Source organism: Stegostoma tigrinum, chromosome 37 (assembly GCF_030684315.1).
Source record: "Stegostoma tigrinum isolate sSteTig4 chromosome 37, sSteTig4.hap1, whole genome shotgun sequence".
Lineage (NCBI taxonomy): Eukaryota > Metazoa > Chordata > Chondrichthyes > Orectolobiformes > Stegostomatidae > Stegostoma > Stegostoma tigrinum.
Window position 1 is genome coordinate 13,926,090 of NC_081390.1, and position 24,391 is coordinate 13,950,480.

Here is a 24,391-nt window from a genome sequence, read left to right on the forward strand (position 1 = left end):
CCTCACCAGCCAACACTGGCTGCAGATGTGGTCACTGCCGTTCTCAATGGGATTAGCTAGCTCCCACATCATACTGCTACAACATATCACCTGGCCTGCCAGCTCTATTTAGGTAATTATTTAAAATTAATTTTTTTTTAGTTTCGCAGTGTCCTCTCTTTAAGTGTTCTCTGCACCAGTCAGTTTACTCCATTAAATACTCAAACAGACTCCGGTTTTGCCTTCCGAACCGCTCCCAGAGGATTTGGAGTCTGGGTGACCTCCCCGAAAGATCACAAAGAGCTGAGGAAAAAAAACGCAAATAGCTTACCTGCTTCCCAACTTTATTGGGTGAAAGATAACCGTTACCCAGCCAACCACCCATGCCTGCTCTGGGACTCCTCCTCTGCTGAACAACTGAAGGCCGCAGTCATGCGAGGTAAGACTTTTATAACGAAAGCTTACCTTCCCGGCTGCCCTCATGCTCTCTCCTGGAGTCCTGCCGCTGAACTACTGAACCACATCTCCAATACACTAAGAGTGCAGTTCAGCCCTTCAGTACATCAGGTTGGAGATCCCTGACGTTTTGTTGCAAAGCTGCTGCCAGGCCTCTCCTTGCATGAACGGGCCCCCATCTCTTGGTTCAGGCCATGGTTTCCAGGCTCTGATTTTGTTCTCTTATCACCTACTCGCTCTGCAGTTACTTGGATTCTCACAGCATCTCTCCTTTGCTTATTCTTTTGCATTGCCACAGTGTTCCGAGCTTACATCTTCTCAGTACTTCTGTTATTGCAGAATACAGATATAAAACTAGTTAGCTTGTCATGGTTGGTCAACCAGTGATCAGTCAAAGGGTTGGACATGTTACTGTATGGCACTGTGCTATGTCAATGTTACACCTGCACCATATGCTCACACCTTACTTGGCAAACATGCAATGTGCTTCAGCCAATTGAATGAGTCTGAAAGTCTAAGGGAAATGGTTTACTGTCTCTCAGACATTTGTGATACCATATCCTTCCAGGGTAATCAGAGATAGATCAGCTCTTTCAGGACCAAAACTTTAGGTATGTTCATGGGTTTAGGGGTTATATAGTGATAAATGATCTAATTTGGGCAGCTAGTATCCCACAGGATGATTTTGATATTCCCTGTTTCAGCTTTAAGCTTGCTTACTTTCTATTTACAAGGTTGTTGATGAGACCGATCTTACTGCCTGTGCAATCCCTGTCTCTAGCCCGGAAGCCCTGGATTCAAATCCCACTTGCTCCAGAGGTGTGTTGCAACACGCCTGAAAAGGTTGATTAAAAAATGTTTACAGCAAGTAAAACTGCAGGAATCCCCTTGTGGATACTGACTTGCGAAGGTAGGTTTGTAATAGACAGTAGAAAATCCCACAGCCAATTTCCAATTGAGCATTGAGATAGGGAGCTCATTTAACTGTTCCATTCCAAAGGTGAATTGAGCACAGGATAAGGACATAGGAACTGGGCACAGAGAGCCATTCAGCCCTTCAAATCTGCCCGACCAAAACAACAAGTTCCTGACTGATCTGCCCCAGGGATTAGTACTGGCTCCCCTTTTTCTGTCATTAATATAAACAATGTAATTGAGAGTACAGTAAGTTTGCAGATGACACCACAATTGGGGGTATACTGGACAATGAAGAAGATTACCAAACGATCTTGATCAATTGGGTCAATGGGCTAAAGAGTGGCAGATGGAGTTGAATTTGAATAAGTTAAGACATCCATTTTGGTAAAACAAAGAAGGGCAGGATTGTGGCCCTGAGTAGTGTTGTTGAAGAGAGAGACCGAGGGGTTCAGGTACATAATTCTTTGAAATTTGCGCCACAGCTCGACAGGGTGCTTAAGGCGATTAGCATGCTTGCCATCATTGTTCAGACCTTTGAGTGTAGGAGTTGGGATGTCATGTTGAGGCTGTACATAATATTGGTAAGGCCTCTTCTGGAGTACTGTGCGTAGTCTGTCGCCCTGCAGTAGGAAGGATATTGTTAAATTGGAGGCACTTCATACAAGATTTACCAGGATGTTGCCGGAAATGCCAGGTTTGAGTTATAAGGAGAGGCTGGAAAGTATGGGACTTCTTTTACTGGAACCCCAAGAGGTTTATAAAGTAATGAGGGGCATAGACAATGTGTTTAGCAAAGGTCTTTTCCCCAGGGGAGGGTGGTTCAAATCTATGGGGCACACTTATAAGGTGAGAGGAGAAAGATTTGAAAGGGACCTGAGGGACAACCCTTTTACACGGAGGGTGGTTCGTGTGTGGAATGAACTTCCAGAGAAAGTAGCAGGTGCAGGTACAATTACAACATTTAAACAACATTTGGATAAACACATAAATAGGAATGACAGAAAAAGGGGAGCCAGTACTAATCCCTGGGGCAGATCAGTCAGGAACTTGTTGTTTTGGTAGGGCAGATTTGAAGGGCTGAATGGCTCTCTGTGCCCAGTTCCTATGTCCTTATCCTGTGCTCAATTCACCTTTGGAATGGAACAGTTAAATGAGCTCCCTATCTCAATGCTCAATTGGAGGGATATGGGCCAAATGCAGGCAAATGGAACTAGTTTAGTTTGGGAACATGGTTGCTGTGGAGTAGTTGGACTGAAGAGTCTATTTCCATGCTGTATGAATCTGTGACTCTGTGCTTTAAAGCTAGTTCAGCATTGCTGTTAACTCCCAGATATTTCAAAAATCTATCTACCTTCTCTTTAAATGTATTCAGTGATCTAGTCTTCAAAACTCTCTAGGATAGAGTATTCCTGACATTGGGAAAAGACACCTTTACACCTTTAGTGTTAAATGAGTGTCTCCTTATTCTGTAACTATGTCACCTTGTTCAAGATTTCCCCCCAGGAGTGAAGTGGATGGATGGAGCCCATTAAGACATGCAGTATACTCGCTGGGTTTATTTCACATTTCCACTGTTTTCAGTAATTTGTTTTCAGTGCACTTCACGAACCTATGTACCCATCAATCATATTATGGTTTTCTTGTTACTATATCCCGAATAATGGAATCTGTATTTCCCTTCTACAGTAATGATGTCAGACTGACTATTTTCTCTGTCCCTCCTTTCTTGAACAGTAGAATTGCATTTGCTATCTTCCAATTAACGGGCACTGCTCTAGAATCTAGAGAATTAGGGAAGATCCAAGTCAATGGATCAGTGATGAGACATTTCTGTCAAATGATGGACCTCCACCGCTGACATTTTGGAATTCTGTCATTTTGATTCTTCTTCAGAAGCTTTTAAATGCAAAATCAATCCGTCAGTTCAGTGATCCTTTCTCAGATTTAGATGTTTCTCAGGCAGTTTTGAGGTTTGCTGATCAGTCAGGCTGAGAAAGATTGTGACACTTTCTGGAAACTGAAGATAGGTTTTTGTCAGCCTGACTGGCTCGAAATTTGCATAACGGCCCATGTTTCTATTTCCTGCAGCATCTTCCGTCCCACACTCTCACTAGCCCTGACGGTACCCGTCCTGCTGTACTTGCTCACCCTTGCTCAGGCCACCTCACCGCCTGCAACAAAAGTAACAGCTGTGTGTCATCCATTTCCGTCTCTTTTCATACCTACCCCTTTCCTATTCCAGGAGGAAAACAGCCCATAATAGGGCAGAAAGAGTAAGACAGATGGTGGGCTGCCCAACTTAGCTTCTCAACCATCATGAGGGGAGGTTCCTGTCTCAGAACTGTCTAACTGGCTGTACCTGAGTCTCAGGGCCGGTATCGGAGAATATCTTTGACTTACTGTGCTGGAACACCCTGCCTGGAGGCTGTTCTCCTTCACTTAACTGAGTACTACTGACAACTGTGACAGGGTTCCTGGCTTCATGTTTGAACTAAATGGCAAGGATTGTGAGCCTGGCACCTCTCACTGAGGGGCAGGGTGCAGAAAAGCAAGGCAGAGCTGCTAGTGCAACCAGGTTCGCTTGAAGTAAGTGAGCAAGTGACAGAGAACAAAGAGCCTGAAGATGCAGCCTGGCCCAGCCCATGAGCTGGGTGTGTCCCCCTGACCACACAGTGTCCTTGCTACTGCATTGCAGTGATGCAGCAGTGAAGTGCATAAGCTCCTGAAAAGTGGATCAGATATGAGTCATGAGGGTTCCTAGATGCAGCCATATTTCAGGTTCCATTGTTAATGGATGTGAGGTAAGTGTAGCCAGCACCCATGCCCAAAGATGTTGGTGCTTTGTTCCCAATGTGCCGCTCCTTGGAGTGGGCCGAAGTCAGCAGGTACTCTCTCTGCCTTCCACGTTGAGAATTCTTAGTGCCTTGCTTGCTCGCCTAGCATGATAGAATACCGCATGTTAATGAGACAAGATCTTCATTTTTATCAAGCAGTGATCCCCCTTAGTCAGCAACATGCTGCTACCTAGTGAGAATCTCGCCTCGCTACCTAGAACTTGGTTAAACGATTCAGCAAGTTGCTCCCAATGTTGAGATAGGCTTTGATGAACATATCCCACATTTTTCACCGCAGCCCATGTCATTCGATCCTTACAAGTTAGTGTCTTCTGTCCCTTTAAGAATCAGTGGCTGCATCTTCTGCACTTGTAGCTGAGACCCAGGAAAGTAAATGTGTAGACAACAGCAGGATGTACACAGCAGGCCAAGCAGCATCAGAGGAGCAGGAAAACTGACACTTCGGGTCAAGACCCTTCTTTAGAAATGGGGGAGGGGAAGGGGATTCTGAAATGAATAGAGAGAGGGGGGGAGGCGGGGAGAAAATAGGTGGAAAGGAGACAGACCTGTCAAAGAGGTGGGATTGGAGCCAGTAAAGGTGAATGTAGGTGGGGAGTTAAGGAGGGGATAGGTCAATACAGGGACAGGTCAAGGAGGTGGGATGAGGTTAGTGGGTAGGAGATGGGGGTGGGGCTTGAAGTGGGAGGAGTGGGTAGTGAGGTGGGGACGAGCTGGAGTAGTTTTGGGAGGCGGTTGGGGGCGGGGAGATTTTGAAGTTTGTGAAGCCCACATTGATACCATTGGGCTGCAGGGTTCCCCAGCGGAATATGAGATGCTGTTCCTGCAGCTTTTGGGTGCCATCATTGTGGCACTGCAGGAGGCCCAGGATGGACATGTCGTCCAAGGAGTGGGAGGGGGAGTGAAAATGGTTCACGACTGGGAGATATAGTTGTTTGTTGTGAACTGATGGGCACCAAGAGACTTAGAGACAAGTAGCTGGGTTAGATCAAGGAGAGAATTCAGGAATCAATGGGGTTGTTATACCAATTATAACAAGGTCAGCCAGGTGGGCCTCTTAGAATATGAGTTTCCTGACATTTTGTTCACTCTGAGAGTTGGCCCTGAGGAAGCTGAACCAGTATCAAGAACTGCCCCCTGTAAATAAAGGGCGACTTTGGTGATAGGGATACCGGCCTCTGTGGAGTTATTTCAGTTTTTAAGCACCAGTAAAGAGAGAAAAGACAGCCAAGTACAAACATTGGAAACAAAGATCAGCTCACCACTTCCTCCAAAGGAGCTACATGTTGGAAATGAGGCGTGGACATCTCAGGGCATGGTCTCTGGGTACTGGTCGCACATACCCCAGGTCTATGAACCTTGGCATCTGAAATGTGGCGGCCTCTAAGAATCCTCATGGCTCATCTCCGATCCATTTACCAGAGCTTATCACTTCGCTGCTGCACTGGCAACTCTCACCGCAATGCTGCAGCAAGGACAATGTGTGGTGAGGGGGACAAGCCCAGCTCATGGGCTGGACCAGGCTGCAGCTCAGGCTCTTTGCTCCCTGTCATTGATCACTTACTTTGAACATACCTGGCTGCTCTAGCAGCTCTGCCTTGCCTTTCTGCATCTTGTTCTCAGCCAGAGATACAGGTTCACAGTACATCTGTCTGTCTTGTCCTAGCATAAAATAGAAAGAGCAGTTGAAGAAATTAATCAGATGAGGAGGGAAATATCAAAGGGAGGATGGTAACACTGAAGGAAGGAGAGAAGGAGCAAAATACCACCAATGGTTCCACTGAAGCCATGGGGGCATCAAACAAATGATCACAGATTTTATGAATAAATTTTCGAGGCTATGTCTGGTGTTAATTTAGTGTTCATGATTCTGTGATATACTGATGATTAAATGCTGAGGTCAGCATTTGTTGATTTGATGCAAATATATTTGCCCGCATTCTTGATACAGAAAGTAAATAAAGGAAAAACAAATATTTCTGCACATTTGAAGCAGCTTTATGCATTCATTACACATCATTAACAGTGTTATTATTCAGTGAATCTTTGTTCAAATATAATTTGGACCTTTTTATCTTTAGCCACTAATTTTTCAGATCTTGCTCCTGAATGTATCTACTCTCTCTTACAGGCATTGTTTTAAATCCTCGGATGTAGCCTGTGTGTTTCAGGACATTGTTCTTCTTTCGGTCACGTTAATTTTTCCAATTCTATTTCTGTTTCTCATTCACACTCAACCTTTCATTCCCTTTTCTCACTCAACCGTTCGTTCCCAATTTACTTTGGAATATTGTTTGCATCTTCCACTGACTTCCCTATAATGGTGAGTACATTTTTCAAGCATTTTCTTGATTGTAAAGTACTTTGGGCCATCGGAAGTTTAAGATAGGCACTGCTTAAGTGCAAGTCCTGACTGGATGAGAGATAAGTTTGATTTTGTAAATAGTGAGTTCCTAGGAATAACAGTTGAAAATGAGCTGATTACCTTTTTGAGTATTGGAATTACTTCGCTGTAAAGTGTACATAAAAGAACCTTCTATATAGTACCCAACTCTCAGTTAATCAGTTTACACATTGATTTTTCAGCCACCAGCCATGGAAAACTTGCAGACTGTTAATCCGGAGTTGACCACCAGAGGGAGCTTTTATATCCGTTTTCTGAATTTGAAGTCAATCCCAGTGGCTTGTCTCTACATTGCAATGATCATCTTCTCCACCTACTGGCAGAAGTACACAAAACCTCTGGAGCTGCAGAAGGTGAGAATGTTGCTTCCTCATGATTGCTGCTGCAAGTACCCTCATCCAGCAGCCACTGGCATGCAAAGCCAGTATTGTAGATTAGTCTAATTAGGATATATCATGTCTGGAATTCTCTGTGAAATAAGAACATAAGAACGAGGAGCAGGAATAGGACATCTGCCCCCTCGAACCTGCCCTCCCATTTAATAAGATCGTGGCTGATCTTTGAGACTCAGCTCCACTTACCCATCCACTCACCATACCCTTAATTCCTTTACTGTTCAAAAATTTATCTAGCCTTGCCTTAAAAACATTCAACGAGGTAGCTTCAACCACTTCACTGGGCAGGGAATTCCACAGGTTCACAACCCTTTGGGTGAAGAAGTTCCTCCTGACCTCAGTCCTACATCTGCTTCCCTTTATTTTGAGGCGATGCCCTCTAGTTCTAGTTTCACATGCTCACAGAAACAACCTCCCTGTCTTCACCTCATCTATTCCCTTCATAATCTTATATGTTTCTATAAGATCTCCCCTCATTCTTCTGAATTCTAATGAGTATAATCCCAGTCTACTCCATCTCTCATAATCCAACTCTCAACTGGAATCAACTGAATCAAATAAAGAAACTCTGACAGTAGAAATGCTGTGTTAAAAATAATTTATTTCACAAGCAAAGTGTATATTTGGTATATCTACAATGCTTTCTTCAAACACAGTTGAAAACAATTTTGTTTCTGATTGTGGAGGCGTGTTTTGCTTTTGAGATAATCTATCTCTAGCTGCTCTAGATCACCAGAACAACGGATCGTCGAACTGAAACATTAACTAATTTTATTTTCTCTTCACAGTAACTGTTTGACCTGCTGGGTATTCCCAGTGTTTGCTGTTTTTACATCAAATTGTTTGAATCCATTAAGTTGATCTGATGTGTCAACGACTAGTCTCATTTGCTTCACTGGCAATAATTGACAAAAACATGAATGTAACCACAACTCTGCATGTATCGATAGTGGTATTTCTGACAAGTGCTAATTAGGTAACAAGTGCTGACCAATTTCATTAATTAATTTATACAATGCAGATGGTTTAGAAATCAAATGGTCAAGTGTGCTGTTGGAGTAAAATTTAACTGGGAATAAGCATGATACAATTAACAAAAATCAAATATGAATATCTGGACTTTGTTTATATTTAGATGATGTCCAGCAACAAAACCAGGGATTTACTGTATCCCCAAAGCTGTATTTATGTACTCTTACCTAATTCCACAATCTCAATGCAGGTGGAAAATGCCTTTGCACAGTCACAGTTAATAATCAAAGTTAATAGATTGGGTACTCATCTCTATTCTGTCATTCAAAATTCAAAGGCAGCTGCCTGAGGCTTTTCTTAAAATATTGGCTGCAGATCTCTCCTGATGTCAGTTGGTGAGAGCTTGGGGCATTGTAGAATTGAGCCACACAAATCAGAAAGGGTGTAGGATGGAATCTCCATTTGTGCTGATTCTCTCTGAGCTGGTAGAATGACAGGGGCTCTGGCTCTAGCTATCAGGCTGGAGGCAAAAGGGTTCCTACTGCAGGTTGCTGTCCAATAACTTCCTGATGGAAAGTGTGTGTGTTTGTGTGTCTCTGTTGTATCGTATTTTGGTGGTGGTGGAAGATTGGATCAACTTCAGCGTACAATGCAAACCACCCCCTCCCCCCTCCCCCACCCCCACCTTTCAAAATGGATAAACAGCCCACAAATGAGGGCATGAATGACATATTGGATGGGGATACCATCTGCAAGTATAAAGACTAGTGGCAGTATCCTCTGCAGCAGCAGAGAGAAAAGTGTTATCGATGTGTGCTATTGTCCTGGATCATTTGCCCATTTGGTACTGTACTATTTTCTACTCTATCAAAACAATTGTAGAATCCCAACAGTGTGGAAGCAGGTTATTTGACTCTCCAAAATGCACCAAACACAGACCTACCCTCCTTCCCAGACCCACACTCCCACTCTATCCCTGCATTTCCCATGGCTAACACACCTAGCCTGCACAATCTCAGACGTTAAGAGTAATTTAGCCTGGCCAATCCACCTAACCTGTATATCCTTGGACCAGCACCCAGAGGAAACCCACGCAAATACAGGGACGATGTGCAGACTCCACACAGACAGTCACCCGAGGCTGGAATCAAACCGAGGTCCCTGGCACTGTGAGGCAGCGGCGTTAACCACGCAGCCACTTTAGCACCCCGTGGATTAACAGTTCTCACCCAGTATTTGCAAGGCCAATGAAAATGGACTTCAGCATTTAATTAGTTACTGATTCTTAAATTTAATTTTGTTCACTTAACAAAACGGGGTGGGGGGTGGCATATGTTTAAGGTGAGAAGGGAAAGGTTAAAAAGGGACCTAAGGGGCAACTTTTTTCACACAGTGGGTGGTATGTGTAAGAAATAAGCTGCGAGAGGAAGTAGTAAAGGCTGGTACAATAACAACATTTCAAAGGCATCTGGATGGGTACATGAATAGGAAGGGTTTAGAAGGAAATGACCAAATGCTGACAAAGGGGACTAGATTAATTTAGGATACCTGGTTGGTATGGACAAGTTGGACCGAAGGGCCTGTTTCCATACTGTGCAGCTCTATGACTCTAAAAACGCATGGTGCTATGTGAAGTTTTAAGGAAGTTGGTTTCATGCCCTAAACGTTTGCAAACCTCATTGAGGGAGTTAGTCCATCCAAGGATGGTTGATGGTTGCTGCTCTTGATTCAGTTGTAAGGAGCTGATATAGGGTTATACTCCTTAGTTGCTACTTCTCCACCTTTTAAAATGCCAGTGACTAACAAAGGCAAATGCATTTTGTCTTTCAGCTGTAGCTACAATCTCAAACTGCTCTTGTCTCATGATTAATTTTACAGTTAACAGGTCCAATTGGCAATACCTTAAAGTGGGAGATGTGCAGTATTTCGGGTGTCCGCCATAGCTTAGCATACTTGTCCTTGTGTCAGAATGTTGTGACCAAGTTGCACTTGAGGAATTGAGCACAGATATCTAGGCTAACATTCCACTGTACCACTGAGGGAGTGCTGCATTATCAGAGGTGCCATCAATTCAGATAAGAATTCAGATAAACGGAGACATTTTCTTATCCCTCAAGTTGGCATTACAAGATCCCATGACATTTTCAAGAAGAGCAGGGTAGTTCTTCCTGTTATCCTATGCAACATTTAGTCATCATGATAAATAAAAACCAATTAATGAAAAATTATCATATGGCAGTTTGTGAGAGATTGTGTGCAGATAGTTGACTGTGTTTCTGACTTTACAACACTGATTACTCTTCAATAGGATTTAATTGACTGTAAATTGACTGCTTTTGAATGTTCTAAAGTTACAATAGGTACTGTAGAAGTACATTATTTTTCCTATCTAGCTTTCTATTTTTCTATTGAGGCTTTACTTTCTCTTATCTTTTCTATCTTTTATTCTTCATGCACAGTGTTAGCTGTTTGCTTTCCATTTTTGTAGCACTAATATTCAGAGTTAGTTATTCAGAGTCTGAGCATTTTAAGACTTGTTACTGCTCTGTGTTTACTTACTGTGTCTGTGATTACCTTTAAACTTGACCAATTTCATATAAACCTTATTTAATGTGTACTAGATTTACTATCAGTTGTAAGTTTTTGGTTTGAAGATGATTATTCACGCTGTTATATTTGACAAAAAGCAGTTCTGAATCCTGTTGATATGTCTATTTGCTATTTTCCCACTTGGGTAATAAGGCACATGAATGATTCATGCCTAACATACATAATGCATAATTAAATCACAATTTGATGGAGTGGAATTTATTAATTGTGAAGACACATGTGTTTCTGTAATACACTAATTCATTTCTAAGTTTTTATTGCCACATTGCTCATTCAGCTGTAATCAGCTGCTGTGTTGAGTTCCTAAGTAACAGTTGCACATTGATGCAACAAATTATCTGCAAGAACATGCTAAATACAGGCAGGGTGTGTTAATGTACAGATTGGTACAATATGTTTATTTTCCAAGAAAAGTTATCATGTTAATTACAGTAACAGTGGCAATTTAATCATTTGTCCTTGGCTGTCGAAACCAAGTTCTGATGGATTAATGAGGTTGATGGATTGCAGATTGTGCTGCAGAGTTCGTGTAGATTATAAATAAGGCCTTGTGCTAACAATGTGAGTGGAAATTGAAGCATTAATATCAATTAAAACCCTTTATTTTGCTTTTAGCAAACTGCCAACACAAAAATTTTATCTAAATTCTCTCCTCTGAACAAAGCATTGTGGTTCCTTTCAGGATGGGCAGGTATTAGCCTACTGAGTTATTATGTGCTGTAAATTAGGAATATGTGCCTGGTATAATTTCAGGACAAAAAAAAGCATGCAAAAAGATTGCATTACAATGTGCCTAGAATGCTCCCATTGACTTAATATGTAAATATATCATCCAGTGTGCTGCATTGTATTATGGGGTTCAGTTTGGTGCTGAATGCGCCAGTATGATTGGTTGGTTAGTTTCCTCCAGTTGGCCTCCAAGCCCCCACTGAGGGAAATAAAAATTAACCAAAGTTTAATTTTATGACTTTCATCCACAATTGAGTGGAAAGGCTGAGTGTGAGGTGGGGACTGGGTAGGACTCAGTTAGAATGTCCTACATGGTTATAATGCTGTCTGAGGCTTGCAGAGATTCAGGTGTGACAAACAGGACATTGTACCAATTGAACTGTTTCCTTCAAAATTCTACATACTTGGGAGCAAACGCAAAATAAAAGAAGTGCTAAAATTGCAATACAGTAAGTCCTCAATTACACAGGCTTGTACCTAAGTGCCAGCTAAAGAGGAATTGTGGTTAATAATCCCGGAACAAATAACTAACATATATGGTTCGGTATACTGCAGTTTCTGCCTGTGCACTTGTATAAAATATTTTAACATTACTGTTAAAACCACATTTTATCAGCTGGTGTGAACAAATGTGTGTAATTAGTCATCCTTCTAATCCTGTATTAGCTAATAAATGCATTTTAACCTTAAGAATCTCACAAACTGTATTTTAATTAGTAAAAGGTAAAATTTAATCCCAAGCATTTGATCTGCAGAATACATAGATCCAGAAAAGTCCACTGGGATTTTTCAGTAGGTGCATAATATTTGAAATCCTGTCAGTTAACACTAGACTACTTCCACAAAACAGCCTGTCATGTGACAGCGATATTGATATCTTTGATTGACAGTTAGCTATTATCAGAAGATTGAATTCATCTCAAAAACCTAATCATAACATTTTACTCGCTACAATTATAATACAAATTGAGCCTGAATTGAGTTAAGTTTTTATTTAGAAGCAGCATATATGCTAAACTATTAGCTGCTTTCTGTGTTTGCTGACAGTACCCTTGACTCTCTGATGTCCTTTCCTGCCTCTATGTCTTTCCCCATTTCTCTCTTTTTCCTTTCATATTTATACGGTTTTAGATGCCAAGTAATAAAGCAGTAAATCTGGTGTCATTTCCTAGTCACTGACGTTACATGTTTATGAATAGCTGGGAGATGATCGTAAACTACAGAGAAAGTGTAACATACTCAGAGTGGTATAAACATTTGACACCGGCCATCTTGTCTAAATCTGTTTGATAAATTCAGCCTGGGTCTGAAATCCCTTTTTTCCCGAGGCTATTGATTTCAGCAGCGTACCAGAATATGATACATTATCTGAGTTAGTATTGGACGCAGTGTTACATAGTTATATTGCTAATGGCTCCCTTGCTTCCCATACACTTAAAAAATAGTTTAATTTTAGACTTTAGTAATGTCGTTGCAATGTGTTTCTTCTCTTTTCTTTCTAAACAATAGCCACATTTGATTTATTCCTAATGTGCTGTTTAGAATAATATCACCCATTTAATACAGAATTTGAGCTGCAGCTTGCCTTATGTACATTTGTTAATTTCACTATAATAAATGTTGTTCCAGAAAATTAGAATGTTGAATATTACATGTGTAAAAAAAAGGTGAAGATTGAGAGTAAAACACAAAAGGCTCAGTGTTTTCAGTTTGTACTTTGAATAATTTGAAATTCAAATACAGTAACATGGTGCCAAAGTACCATCAAGCATTAATGGAAGGATAACACTTCAAGGACTGCAGTAGCATATCTACACCAACAAAGCAATGTTTTTCCTTTTTCCTATTCCATTGCTGTCCCAGAATCGCGCTAGAGAGGTAGGCAGCAACCTGTTTGTAGACCCTGTCATTGTCACTCAATAACTGACTGCACATAAAATCCTCTGCTGACTCTCCTTTCAAAATTTTCTACCCATCTCTCTAACGGCAAGTCGTCAACTCAGATTGGAGACTCAGTGTCAGATAAAAGTGCAGGCTCAAACTGATGGCATGATACTCCGTAGCTCAGCATGGCGGGATGGTAGAGCTGCATATACTGAACCATGTATGGTGGTTATTTGTTTTGGGATTATTAAGTACAATTTCTCTTTGGCTGGCACTTAGTTACAAGCCAGTGTTTCAATTGAGCATTTTTGGTAATACCGTAAACACAGGGCACAAAGCTCAGGCACTCTGGCTTTGTCAGCTAAATTCCCTTATTGAATTGCTGCTGTAAATTCCCTGCCAGCTATTGATTTTTCTAACATATTGATCTTCTGTGATCCACTCAAGACAGGTAAAATAGGAAGTCTCTTCTCGTAACTATCTCCTATCCTTTTTGGCACTATCTTCACGCTAGCTTCTCTTTACTCTGCTATTCTCCTGCACTTTTCCCATTGTGATGTTGTTGACTCTTCTGTTCACGTATTCTCCTACTCTTCCTTGTATTTGCATCTTGATCCCAAAGAGCCTTGTACAAAGTGGAGGCTATCTTGGGTTTAATGGGCATAGTTTGGGGTTGGTGTCTGTGGTTAGCTGAGGTAACAGTTGAGATTTCTGGCTATTTGGAGTGAAAATTTGGAACATGTTCGGCGGGATGGATTTTGGAGTTGGATATTACGGATGAATCTGGTGCTGTGAGGATCTTCTAGGGTCAGTGGACATAGTTTGCCTGGAGCAGAGAGCCTTGGGACCTGGCATTAAATACTATGGGTTATGTCAAGACAGGATTTTTGTGAGTCATAGAATCCCTACATTGTAGAAGCAGGCTATTCAGCCCATCTACACTGACCCTCTGAAGAGCATCCCACCCAGACCCACCTCTGTGTAAACAAAGGAGAGCAGGGGATTGAGAGATACTATAATACTGTGCCTGATCATCAGGGAAATATTTGAGGAGCAAATTTAAGTATTAATTCTGGAATAAAGGGAAATATCTGTGGATGTAAGTTTTGGTTGACGTGTAAATTTAGTGACGTTTTTGCACATAGTAATTTTATGTCACGTCATTAATATTGATTGTTGATTGAGCTGTTGGCTTGACTTTGAGATTACCGATCCAGATTTTCTTTCTTCTGAAACAAAGAGAAAAACAGAAATTTCTGGAAAATCTCAGCAGGTCAGGCTGCACTTGTAGAGAGAAATTGCAATTAATGTTTCAAGTCCAGTGACCCATCTTCAGAACTGATGGTAGCTAGAAAACCACTTCCTTTGACTTTCCAACTGCTTTTCTCTCACTTTGGGCTCTATCTCCACCTATTGTTACTCTACACCCCCCTCGCCCCCCCCCCCCCCCCCTCCACCCCCATCCATTCCATCTGCTGTATAACTGCTAACCCTTTCCCAGCTGCTAACAGTTCTGAAGAAAGGTCACTGAACATTAACTCTGATTTTTCTCCACAAATACTGCCAGACCTGCTGAGCTTTTAGAGCAGTTTCTGTTTTTGTTTCAGATTTCTAGCATCTGCAGGTCTTTTGGCTTGTTGCTTTTGTCTGACTGAGCAGATGTGACACTTTCCCCAAGTCTTAAGAGTGACAAATCAGGGCAAAATATGCAGTTATACCAAGGGTATGCAGTCTACTTTCAGTGTACAATTCATACTTTCATTAATTCATAGATATTAAAGACATTGGTCTGTCACTTGAAAGAAATAGACATAATGTAACTGATTATACCTTGGAAACTTTTATATTAAATTAACATTAAATATGCTCCATATATGTGAGATATTGTTAGTAAAATATTGATGTGAGCTCCTGGATTAGAAGAAAATATCTATTATTCAGAAAGGCTCAACAAATATTATAATTAATATTTTCTTGAATTAAAAATGTGTTCGAACATCTGACATCATCTCCATATTTTTGAACTGAACATGCTACTCTCTGCTAAGAGAAGACTTCAGCTGAAGTATGAAATGAAGAGGGTCTTCGTGATTCTCAACATTTGCTCTCTCTGGAAGCCTGTGTAATTGTCATTCAGAACTGAAGTTCACATCCAAGTTCGCAAAACTGATATGAAACTGTGGAGTGCCATTTGGATCAGTATAAATGGCTACCAGTAACATGGTGCTTGTTTTACTGAGGAAAGATTTCAATTTTAAGTGATCTCCACAAATCCGTGTTTGCGAGGATTGAACGCGCTGTCCCTTTATAAAAACAGCTCCTGTGTGAAATGTGTATCTCTGAAATCTATCACTTCAAAACTCTGATGGACTCTAATTCTGAATCAACTTGTGTGCTGCTAGAATTTCTGCCACTTGAACACATTATTTTCAATAGCCCCTTGAACACCGTCTTTTCTCTACCAAAAAACAGTCTGGTTGGATCTAAGTTTCGATAAACTGGAAATATTAGTCCTCAATTTGCGCTTTGCTTTTAGAACAAAGATCATCTGCCAATCTGCACTATTTCTCAACAAAATCAATTTGAGAAAATTGTTGATTGAAAGGACATTTCACACTACATTTATGAATGATGCGGCTATACTCTGGTCTAATCTGATAGGTTAGCCATAGTTGCTAAGTATTATGATTTGAATAATTTATAATGATTTTACGGTTGCAGTAGCGGGACTTAATATTCCTTTTTTAATTGAAAATACTTATTCGGAGTTCATAGTTTGAATTATTATTAGCTGTGGATGATTAATAAGTGAATATTGTTTCCTTTCAATCAGATTTTATCGAGTTTTAGACTTAATGAGGCACAGCTATGTGGCTATTAGAATTGAAGAGGTGGTGATATTATATGACTCCTTAAAATGTGTATATACATTTAAATTCTGCATCCACACTAGGTTTACTATTAGAATAGAAAGGCTCTTCTTGTAGAAAATACCAGGCAGTCTCCTTCAGTTTTTATTTTGCAGCGCTGCATCTAACAGCCATGAATTCTATTTTGAAACAAAAGTGGGTAATATATGTATTTAGAGCTCCAAAGGCATCTTGTCACCAGGGAGTCTTTTCTGCAACGAGCACAAATTAGACTCGTCCCATACATACGTAGGCCACCTTTTAAGAAAGACAGGATTTGGACAGAATATCCTAATTCCCTTAATTAGCCCCATAAAGGGAGCCTGCCAGAGAGGCAGCACCTTTACCCAGGCAAATCCCAACTACTATTAGTAAATACCTTGATCCTCAAATAACGCTGGAATCCCCAGTGTGCGCACAGTCAGACTGATGATGCTAATTTTGCAACTGTTCTATTGTGACTTAGAACATAGAACATAGAACATAGAACAGTACAGCACAGAACAGGCCCTTCAGCCCACAATGTTGTGCCGACCATTGATCCTCATGTATGCACCCTCAAATTTCTGTGACCATATGCATGTCCAGCAGTCTCTTAAATGACCCCAATGACCTTGCTTCCACAACTGCTGCTGGCAACGCATTCCATGCTCTCACAACTCTCTGCGTAAAGAACCCGCCTCTGACATCCCCTCTATACTTTCCTCCAACCAGCTTAAAACTATGACCCCCTCGTGCTAGCCATTTCTGCCCTGGGAAATAAGTCTCTGGCTATCAACTCTATCTATGCCTCTCATTATCTTGTATACCTCAATTAGGTCCCCTCTCCTCCTCCTTTTCTCCAATGAAAAGAGACCGAGCTGAGTCAACCTCTCCTCATAAGATAAGCCCTCTAGTCCAGGCAGCATCCTGGTAAACCTCCTCTGAACCCTCTCCAAAGCATCCACATCTTTCCTATAATACGGCGACCAGAACTGGACGCAGTATTCCAAGTGCGGTCTAACCAAAGTTTTATAGAGCTGCAACAAGATCTCACGACTCTTAAACTCAATCCCCCTGTTATTGAAAGCCAAAACACCATATGCTTTCTTAACAACGCTGTCCACTTGGGTGGCCAAATTTAGCTGTAGGAATTTTTTCACTTCACAATTGATATCACTCTTTTTTAAAAACGAGTGAGTTCTAGACTCCAAGATAGATACTACAACAATAAGCAATCAAATAATAAATTGGCATTGCTCAGTCTGCTTTGGGAGCGCTAAAGCAAAGATTCATTCCTCCATAATGACAAAGGAGGAGAAAAAAAAACTGTCAGAACGAATATATTCTATTCTTGCACTTCACAAAGTATCAATAATAAAGGCCCAGAACCAGATGATCCATCATGCTATCCCGCTCATGCATTACAATTGATAACTGACCCAACCACGGAAGAGTTTTGCTCAGATCAAGCATGTTGCCCTTTTATTTGGAGGGGAAAGAATATTCAAATAATTTTAACACAATGAAAATTTAGAAGTAAGTAATTTTTATAGGACAATTTTATTTTCAGTTAATATATCATACTTACCCTGTACTACTCCTAGTTGTGTACCCACGGCATTGCCGCAAAGGATGGAGCTGTGATTTACCGCAAAGGAAACTGTTAAAACTGCATGGACATCCTGTGAATGTTACTCCCTTATTAATTCCACATTCAAAACAAAACTTGTCAGGCTGTAATTCTGCACTCCACTCAACAGAGGCACCTAAATGCTACCACTGGCAGGAGGGTATGATTTGAGTCTGATAAGCTTGCATAGGAAGTTTCCACTATAGATATAGCCATTGGAATTTCTACCATCAGCATACAAGTAAGGGTGGAATATGAGAGTTTAAGCAAGCAATTGGGTTAAATCTGCAAGGCCTGGCCCAATTATCCCTGATCTCTAACCCCATTTCTCTCTGAGGTACAGTTGGTTCTTCCCGTTAAAGTCAGGGACAACAGGAGCAGTTTCTATAATTTGTGTATGCACCAAGCTATAGGAAAGTCTAGTGTTGTAGAAGAGAGGGAGCTCCCAGGAAACCAGAAGGCTAGAGTTTCTCAATGGGAATCATAGCCAATTTATTAACCATTTTAGGATTAATTATTAATAAAAATCATTAATAATTGATAACATCAATTTCCAACATTAATTGTACCTTTTTAATTAAACACTTAGCTGTAACAGTGTCAATTTGAATATTTATCCCCACAAATTTTATGAACTCTTAATTTCAAAAGGCAAATATTACATTTTGGATTCTGTGAGTTGAGAAATTGTTGTGCACAATACTAGCATGTGAACACTTAATGTAGCATTGCTTTATCCAATTTAACAGCTTATTTCAAATAAGAATAAGTTAATGCCTCTGTTAAATAGTGCACAAACAAATGTCAAATGAATGTGCTAAGGGCTTATACACAATTTCTCAGCTGTGGTGCTTTGATTCTGAACAAAATATTGCAGGTTAGATGTCGTCTTACTGTAATCTGTATAAGTTACTTTATTATCTACTAACTGCTGTGAATAATATCCCTAAAAAGTTGATCTGTATTTATGCAGTAAATTTTGCTGTATCAGACCAATGACATTAGAAGATTTTTGGTCTACTGTATTTGAGATATCCGATTTCCATTGTTCTCCATTAATAGTGACCTTCTCTCTGGATCAGTCATCTCACTTTGATGCAGTGCTGCGAAGCCTTTCACGATAGGAAATGAGGGCAAAACAAATAAATGACCCTGCTGGTTATCAGAAATGGCAATGGTGTGAGTTACAGATGTAATTACTTGCTTATGGCACCTTTTGATTTTTAGCCACTCGTAGACAATGTGGGTCAAAAGCAACATGGAATTACATACTTCTGAATCTGATCTTAACTCAAATCTCATTTTGAGGTGTAGATTTTATTGAAATGGGCAGGGTTCACATGCAATGCAAGTGCCATTCACTGTGATAAAAAACTGGTTTCACTAACAGGCATGCCCTTGATGGCATTTGGTGAATACAACTTTCCAACTGAGCTTCCTGAAAGTTTATTAATTTTGGATGCAAAGTTATTTCAAGTACAAGGAAGAGGCTGCGTAAATCCTTACTGTGTTCGCATTGTAGCCACAAGCTTTGATGTTTTAAAATGTCCGTTGCTGCTGTATATCTGCTGTTTTCTGGATGTTGCTTCTTGACAGCTGCTGCAATCCCTAGAGAGGCCTAATTTATTACCCCGATTCTTCTTTCTCTGTAATGGATATGGTATTACAGGAGGTTGCATTATTGTTGTTATTTGGAGGTCACTGTGACCTTGTCTGGTGGTAACAAAAAGATTAAAAAACCAGCCTTCTCTACACAGGAATTCTCATCAGATATGGAAAATATGGATCACCCCAAATTAATTGAAACACTATCATGTGCTGGAGGTTTGTGGAAATTGGAGAGAGCAGTGACACACATTTTTGAGGGATAAAATGCCAACTTAACTAAATATTAATTAAGAACACCCTGACAGCATGTCTGGTGTAGTTGATTTCAGCTCTATGCAAGTTGACTTGATTTAATCAGCAGGACAATAAGATATTTACCTGAGCAGATTATTGCTTTTTTTAAAATGGAATTTGTTTGTCAGCTGGATATTACCAGCTGAAGGTTGCTTCTTGTATTGTAGTGCAGTCACCATGTAATATCTGTCCCTCAATTCAGATGGCTGTATACAGTCAGCACATGTGATGTGACTTCAAGGCAAGCTTAGAATCTTGTACTTAGTGCTGCTGTCGCATCGAGGTGAGAGCTGCTGATTGCATTCTGAGCCTGGGCAGATAAAAGTATTTTTTTAAACTCCAAAAGCACTTAAAGACTTTTGCAGCTTTGAAGAAATGTACATTTTTCATCATGGCCTCTTGTCACCATTACTGCTCCCCACAACCTGACAATTTTCCTCCAAGATCATAGTTCTGATTATTATGGAGTATAGTGGGAACAGGCAGTGTGTTACAGGCTGAAGCGTCTATGCTGCTCTCTCTATATCTTTCTGTGTTCAAAAATCTGTTTCAGTTGGAAAATTGAGAGCACCCAGTTTGCTTTTAAGGAATGTGCCTAAAATCAGAGGGGATTGTCAATCATTCCCCAAACGAGATACAGCTTGCCCCCAAGTTATACATCACACAGTAATGTAACATTACTGAAAGGATGAGAATGAATTAACTCAGCCACCGTTTCTTACAATCATAGAATCCCTGCAGTGTGGAAGCAGGCCATTTGGCTCATCAACTCTACACTGATTCCCTGAAGAGCATCCCACCCAGACCTATCTCTCTACTGTATCTCTGCAACCTTGCATTTCCCATGGCTAATACATCTAGCCAGAACATCCCTGGATGCTATGGGACAATTTAGCATGGTCAATCCACCTAACCTGCACATTTTTTGGACTGTGGGAGGAAACCCACACAGACACAGGGAGAACGTGCAAACTTCTCACATACTGTCACCCGATGGTGGAATCGAACCCCAGTCTCTGGTGCTGTGAGACACCAGTGCCAACCACTGAGTCACTGTGCTGCTGCTTATTCTCCATTTTTGCAGAAAATGTGAGAGTTTTGCTTATTCCTCCTGGATCACTGAACTGGGATTGGTATTTGTGGCATTGCTGAGTGAATGTACTATCATAAATTCTGACGCACTAGGAGCTCGCTCTGCCATATTTTTATGTTATTAAATGGATTAAATACTTGAAACTTTCCATTTCTGAATTTATCGAAGGCATTCACTAAACACATGGAGACATGACTGGTCATGGTAGCATGTCAAAAAGGAGTTGCCTAGCGTAAATAATTCACAGTTAATGTGTGCACGTATTATATTTTTCTTAAGTTTTATTCATGGAGTCATGTAAAACAAAGGGTGATTCCCTCTCAGTGATTTGGTCAGCTTGTTCAAACAGTCAACTACTCATTGCCTTACCTTACCATTTTTTCCATTTTGATTAATATCCCATTTGAAAGTTGATTCTGGTTCCATCACCCTTTCAGGCAGAAACATAGAAAATAGGAGCAAGAATAGGCTATTCAGCCCTTTGTGTCTACTCTACTATTCACCATGCTCACGGCTGATCACCCAGCTCAGTAACTGTTCCTGCTTTCTCCTCATTGCTTCAGCCAGAAGAACGATTTCTAACTCCTTGAAAACATTTAATGTTTTGTCGTCCAGCACTTACTGTGGCAGAGAGTTCCATAAACTCACCACTCTCTGGGTGATAAAATTTCTCCTCATCTCAGTTCTAATGTTATATCCTTACACTCTGATCCCCTGGTTCTGCACTTCCTGTTCATTAGCAACATCCTCCCTGTGTTTACCCTGTCTAATTCTTTTAGGATTTTATAGGTTTCTACAAGATGTCTCCCTACATTGCCCAATTCGTCCAAATGCCCGTGAATCTGTCCTAACTATTCAGTCTCTTCATACAACAGTGCTGCCATCCCAGAACACACAGCATAATTTGTACAAAAAGACATTTTTCCTAACACTGCCGGCTTGATTGTCAACTTTCCAAAGGATTTAATAGGAAGGAACAAAACAAACTATCCTAATTAAGTGAGTAAAGGCACCAAAAAGAAGCATGTATCGTTTGGTTGCTGTGTCTTCCTCTCCAGTAGAAACAGTTTCTGTCTTAATTTTGCCCACATTTCATGAACCTGGTCAAAGAAGAGCACTCGTAGCTTCTCCACGCTTTTTATAGAGTCCCTACACTGTGGAAGCAGGCCATTCAGCCTATCAAGTCCACACTGACCCTCTGAAGAGCATACCACCCAGACCCACCCCCGACCTTATCCCTGCAACCCTTTATTTCCCACAGCTACTGCTCCTAGCCTGCACGCAATGGGCAATTTGACATGGCCAATCCACCTAACCTGCACAGCTTTGGACTGTGGGAGGAAATCCGAGCATCCGGAGGAAACTCATGCAGACACGGGAGAACTCCAAACTCCACACAGTCATTCAAGGGTGAAATCAAACCCTGGTTCCTGGCGCTGTTATGCAGCAGTGCTAACCACTGAGCCACTGTGCCTTATTCTTTACAATTAATAAAGCTATGAACATAGCCTGTTCCTCCAGGTGTTAAATTTTCATACCGCCATTTGTAGTGATGCTAAAGGTTTTAAGAAGTTTTTCATAGCCAGAGAGTAATAAAAGTGTAACAATTTGCTTGAATAGCTTTTAGTATTATTGAATAACAAAGCAATGGAGTAGGTTTTGCATTAAGGACCTTGCTTCAATAGTGCTGTGTACTAATTGAGATGCAGGACGTACCTCATTCACAGAATAATCCACACACCTGTAAATACTGAGATTCCTTATAGCCCTCAGTGACACCCAGTCACCCCAAGTTAAAGATTACATCTACACTGCTGGAGAAAATGAGTGAGTTGTGTCGGGAAGGACAGCTGCAATCAATGTTAGGAAAATAATATAAGCATTAAAGCCTCTGGTTAAATAATTCACGGGTTCAAGACTAAAAGTTGTCTAATTTTTCTTCAACGTAAAATGTATTTTCATAATTATATTGCTGGAAGCCAAATTAATTCAATTTTCTTAGGGACTGTCATTTGTTAAGTTGAATAGAATGCGATTTGAATAGTTGCTGCTTACCAATCCTTGTAAATGCCTGTTTGTTACGTTCTGCAGACCCTATTAGTCTACAACATGGCCTGTAGCGTGATGAGCCTGTACATTACTCTGCTGTTCCTGCGTGGTCTTAGCATCACAACTTCCATATTTGAAAAGGAGTTCTTTCCAGAATTGTACCATGCTTACTTTATGTATTGGATAATAAAAAATGTGGAGCTGCTTGACACGGTCTTCATGATCTTAAGACATCGCAAGCGTCAGATCTCCTTCCTACACGTCTACCATCATTGCAGCATGCTGGTTCTTAGTGATCTGACGTACCATTACTACCCATGGCCGGCCATTGCTCCTTTCCTTGCATTTAATTCATTCATTCATGTCATCCTGTATTTCTACTATGGGCAGAGTGCCTTGAATCCTATCGAACGACCTGCTTGGAAGAAAAAATTGACACAGTTACAAATCCTCCAGTTTTTTTTGGACTTGATTCTTGCAACATGGGGCTATCTCTTTCATGGATTTTGTATTTACAGTATACTGTATGGTTTGACAATGCTGGCACTGTTCTTAAACTTTTATCGCAAGGCTTTTAATTCCAAAAAAGCAACATAACCATACTTACAATTGTAAAATCTGATTTGGATATTATTTTCCTTTCCTGTAATTGTAATAGCATGATTTAGAGTCTGACACAGTGTTAAAATTTGAATTGTTTTTAAAGTGTAGTTGTTGAAATAAAGTAAATAGAATTTGATGTGCTTCAACAAATGAAATATTGATAGATATGTATAAATTGTAATTATACATGCTTCATTTTGGTGTCTTTACTCATTTATTTGGATAGTTTTTTTTTGTCCATTCCTGTTCGTATTTGGATATCTTAGCATGTTTTTGTACTGTCACGTGATAAAGGACAAACTGGTAACAGTTCTTCATTCTCCTTCAGATGAATTCAGGCCTCCCAAATGTCAGTGGAAGAGAGCACCTCAGAGTGGATATTTCCCAAAAGCTGAAGCGAGAGTCGATCATGACTGATTCTGTACATCTTTCAGTAACTGGTTCTAAAGCAACATTAACAGAAATTGCCATTAATGCTGATGATAGAGCAGGTGATAGGTGGTAACCTGGTGAATTTCCAGATAATAACATATAACTCTAATAGAAAAGTTAGACATTATGTGCCAACAAAAGAATTCATGATCCAAATTGACAAGTATTGTAACCAACCACCTATCTGGAGGCTATTAATACTTGAAAACTTCTTGAAGAACTTAACGATGATAAAGTTAACAAACTCTACTTCATTAACATGGACCATTAAGAGGCCTGAATAATCCTGTTACACTTTGCAGTTGAAGTTTGAACTCTTGTTGAAACTCAGTACAGATTACTTCATAGAATGTTGTACACCCTTACACTTTACAAACTTGTACACAATTCTGTACTGTCAAGTCCATTACTCCAGGCTTGGATTTAACTCCTTTTTGGACGTTGAAACTTTAAAGTGCTGTCTTTACTGATTGTTCAATTAGTGATTGGATGCAGTTTTTGACATCATTCTCAAATTTGGATGAATTGTGGAAAGTTGGGTTCATTATTCTCACATCAGCTGGAGGCTACCATCTTATTCATTGGAGGCTGT

The 24,391-nt window shown here is 40.5% G+C and overlaps 1 protein-coding gene across 1 annotated transcript in view; it reads left to right on the forward strand.

Annotated features, from left to right (window-relative positions):
• LOC125467427 (elongation of very long chain fatty acids protein 5-like) overlaps positions 1-23,562 on the forward strand; it is a 47,094-nt gene extending 23,532 nt beyond the window's left edge. The window contains exons 2-3 of the mRNA XM_048563237.2: positions 6,792-6,962; positions 22,807-23,562. Of these exons, the coding sequence (XP_048419194.1) occupies positions 6,801-6,962; positions 22,807-23,361 (717 nt within the window). The 5' untranslated portion in view covers positions 6,792-6,800 and the 3' untranslated portion in view covers positions 23,362-23,562. The remainder of the gene's footprint in view (positions 1-6,791; positions 6,963-22,806) is intronic.
• Positions 23,563-24,391: the final 829 nt, after the last annotated feature.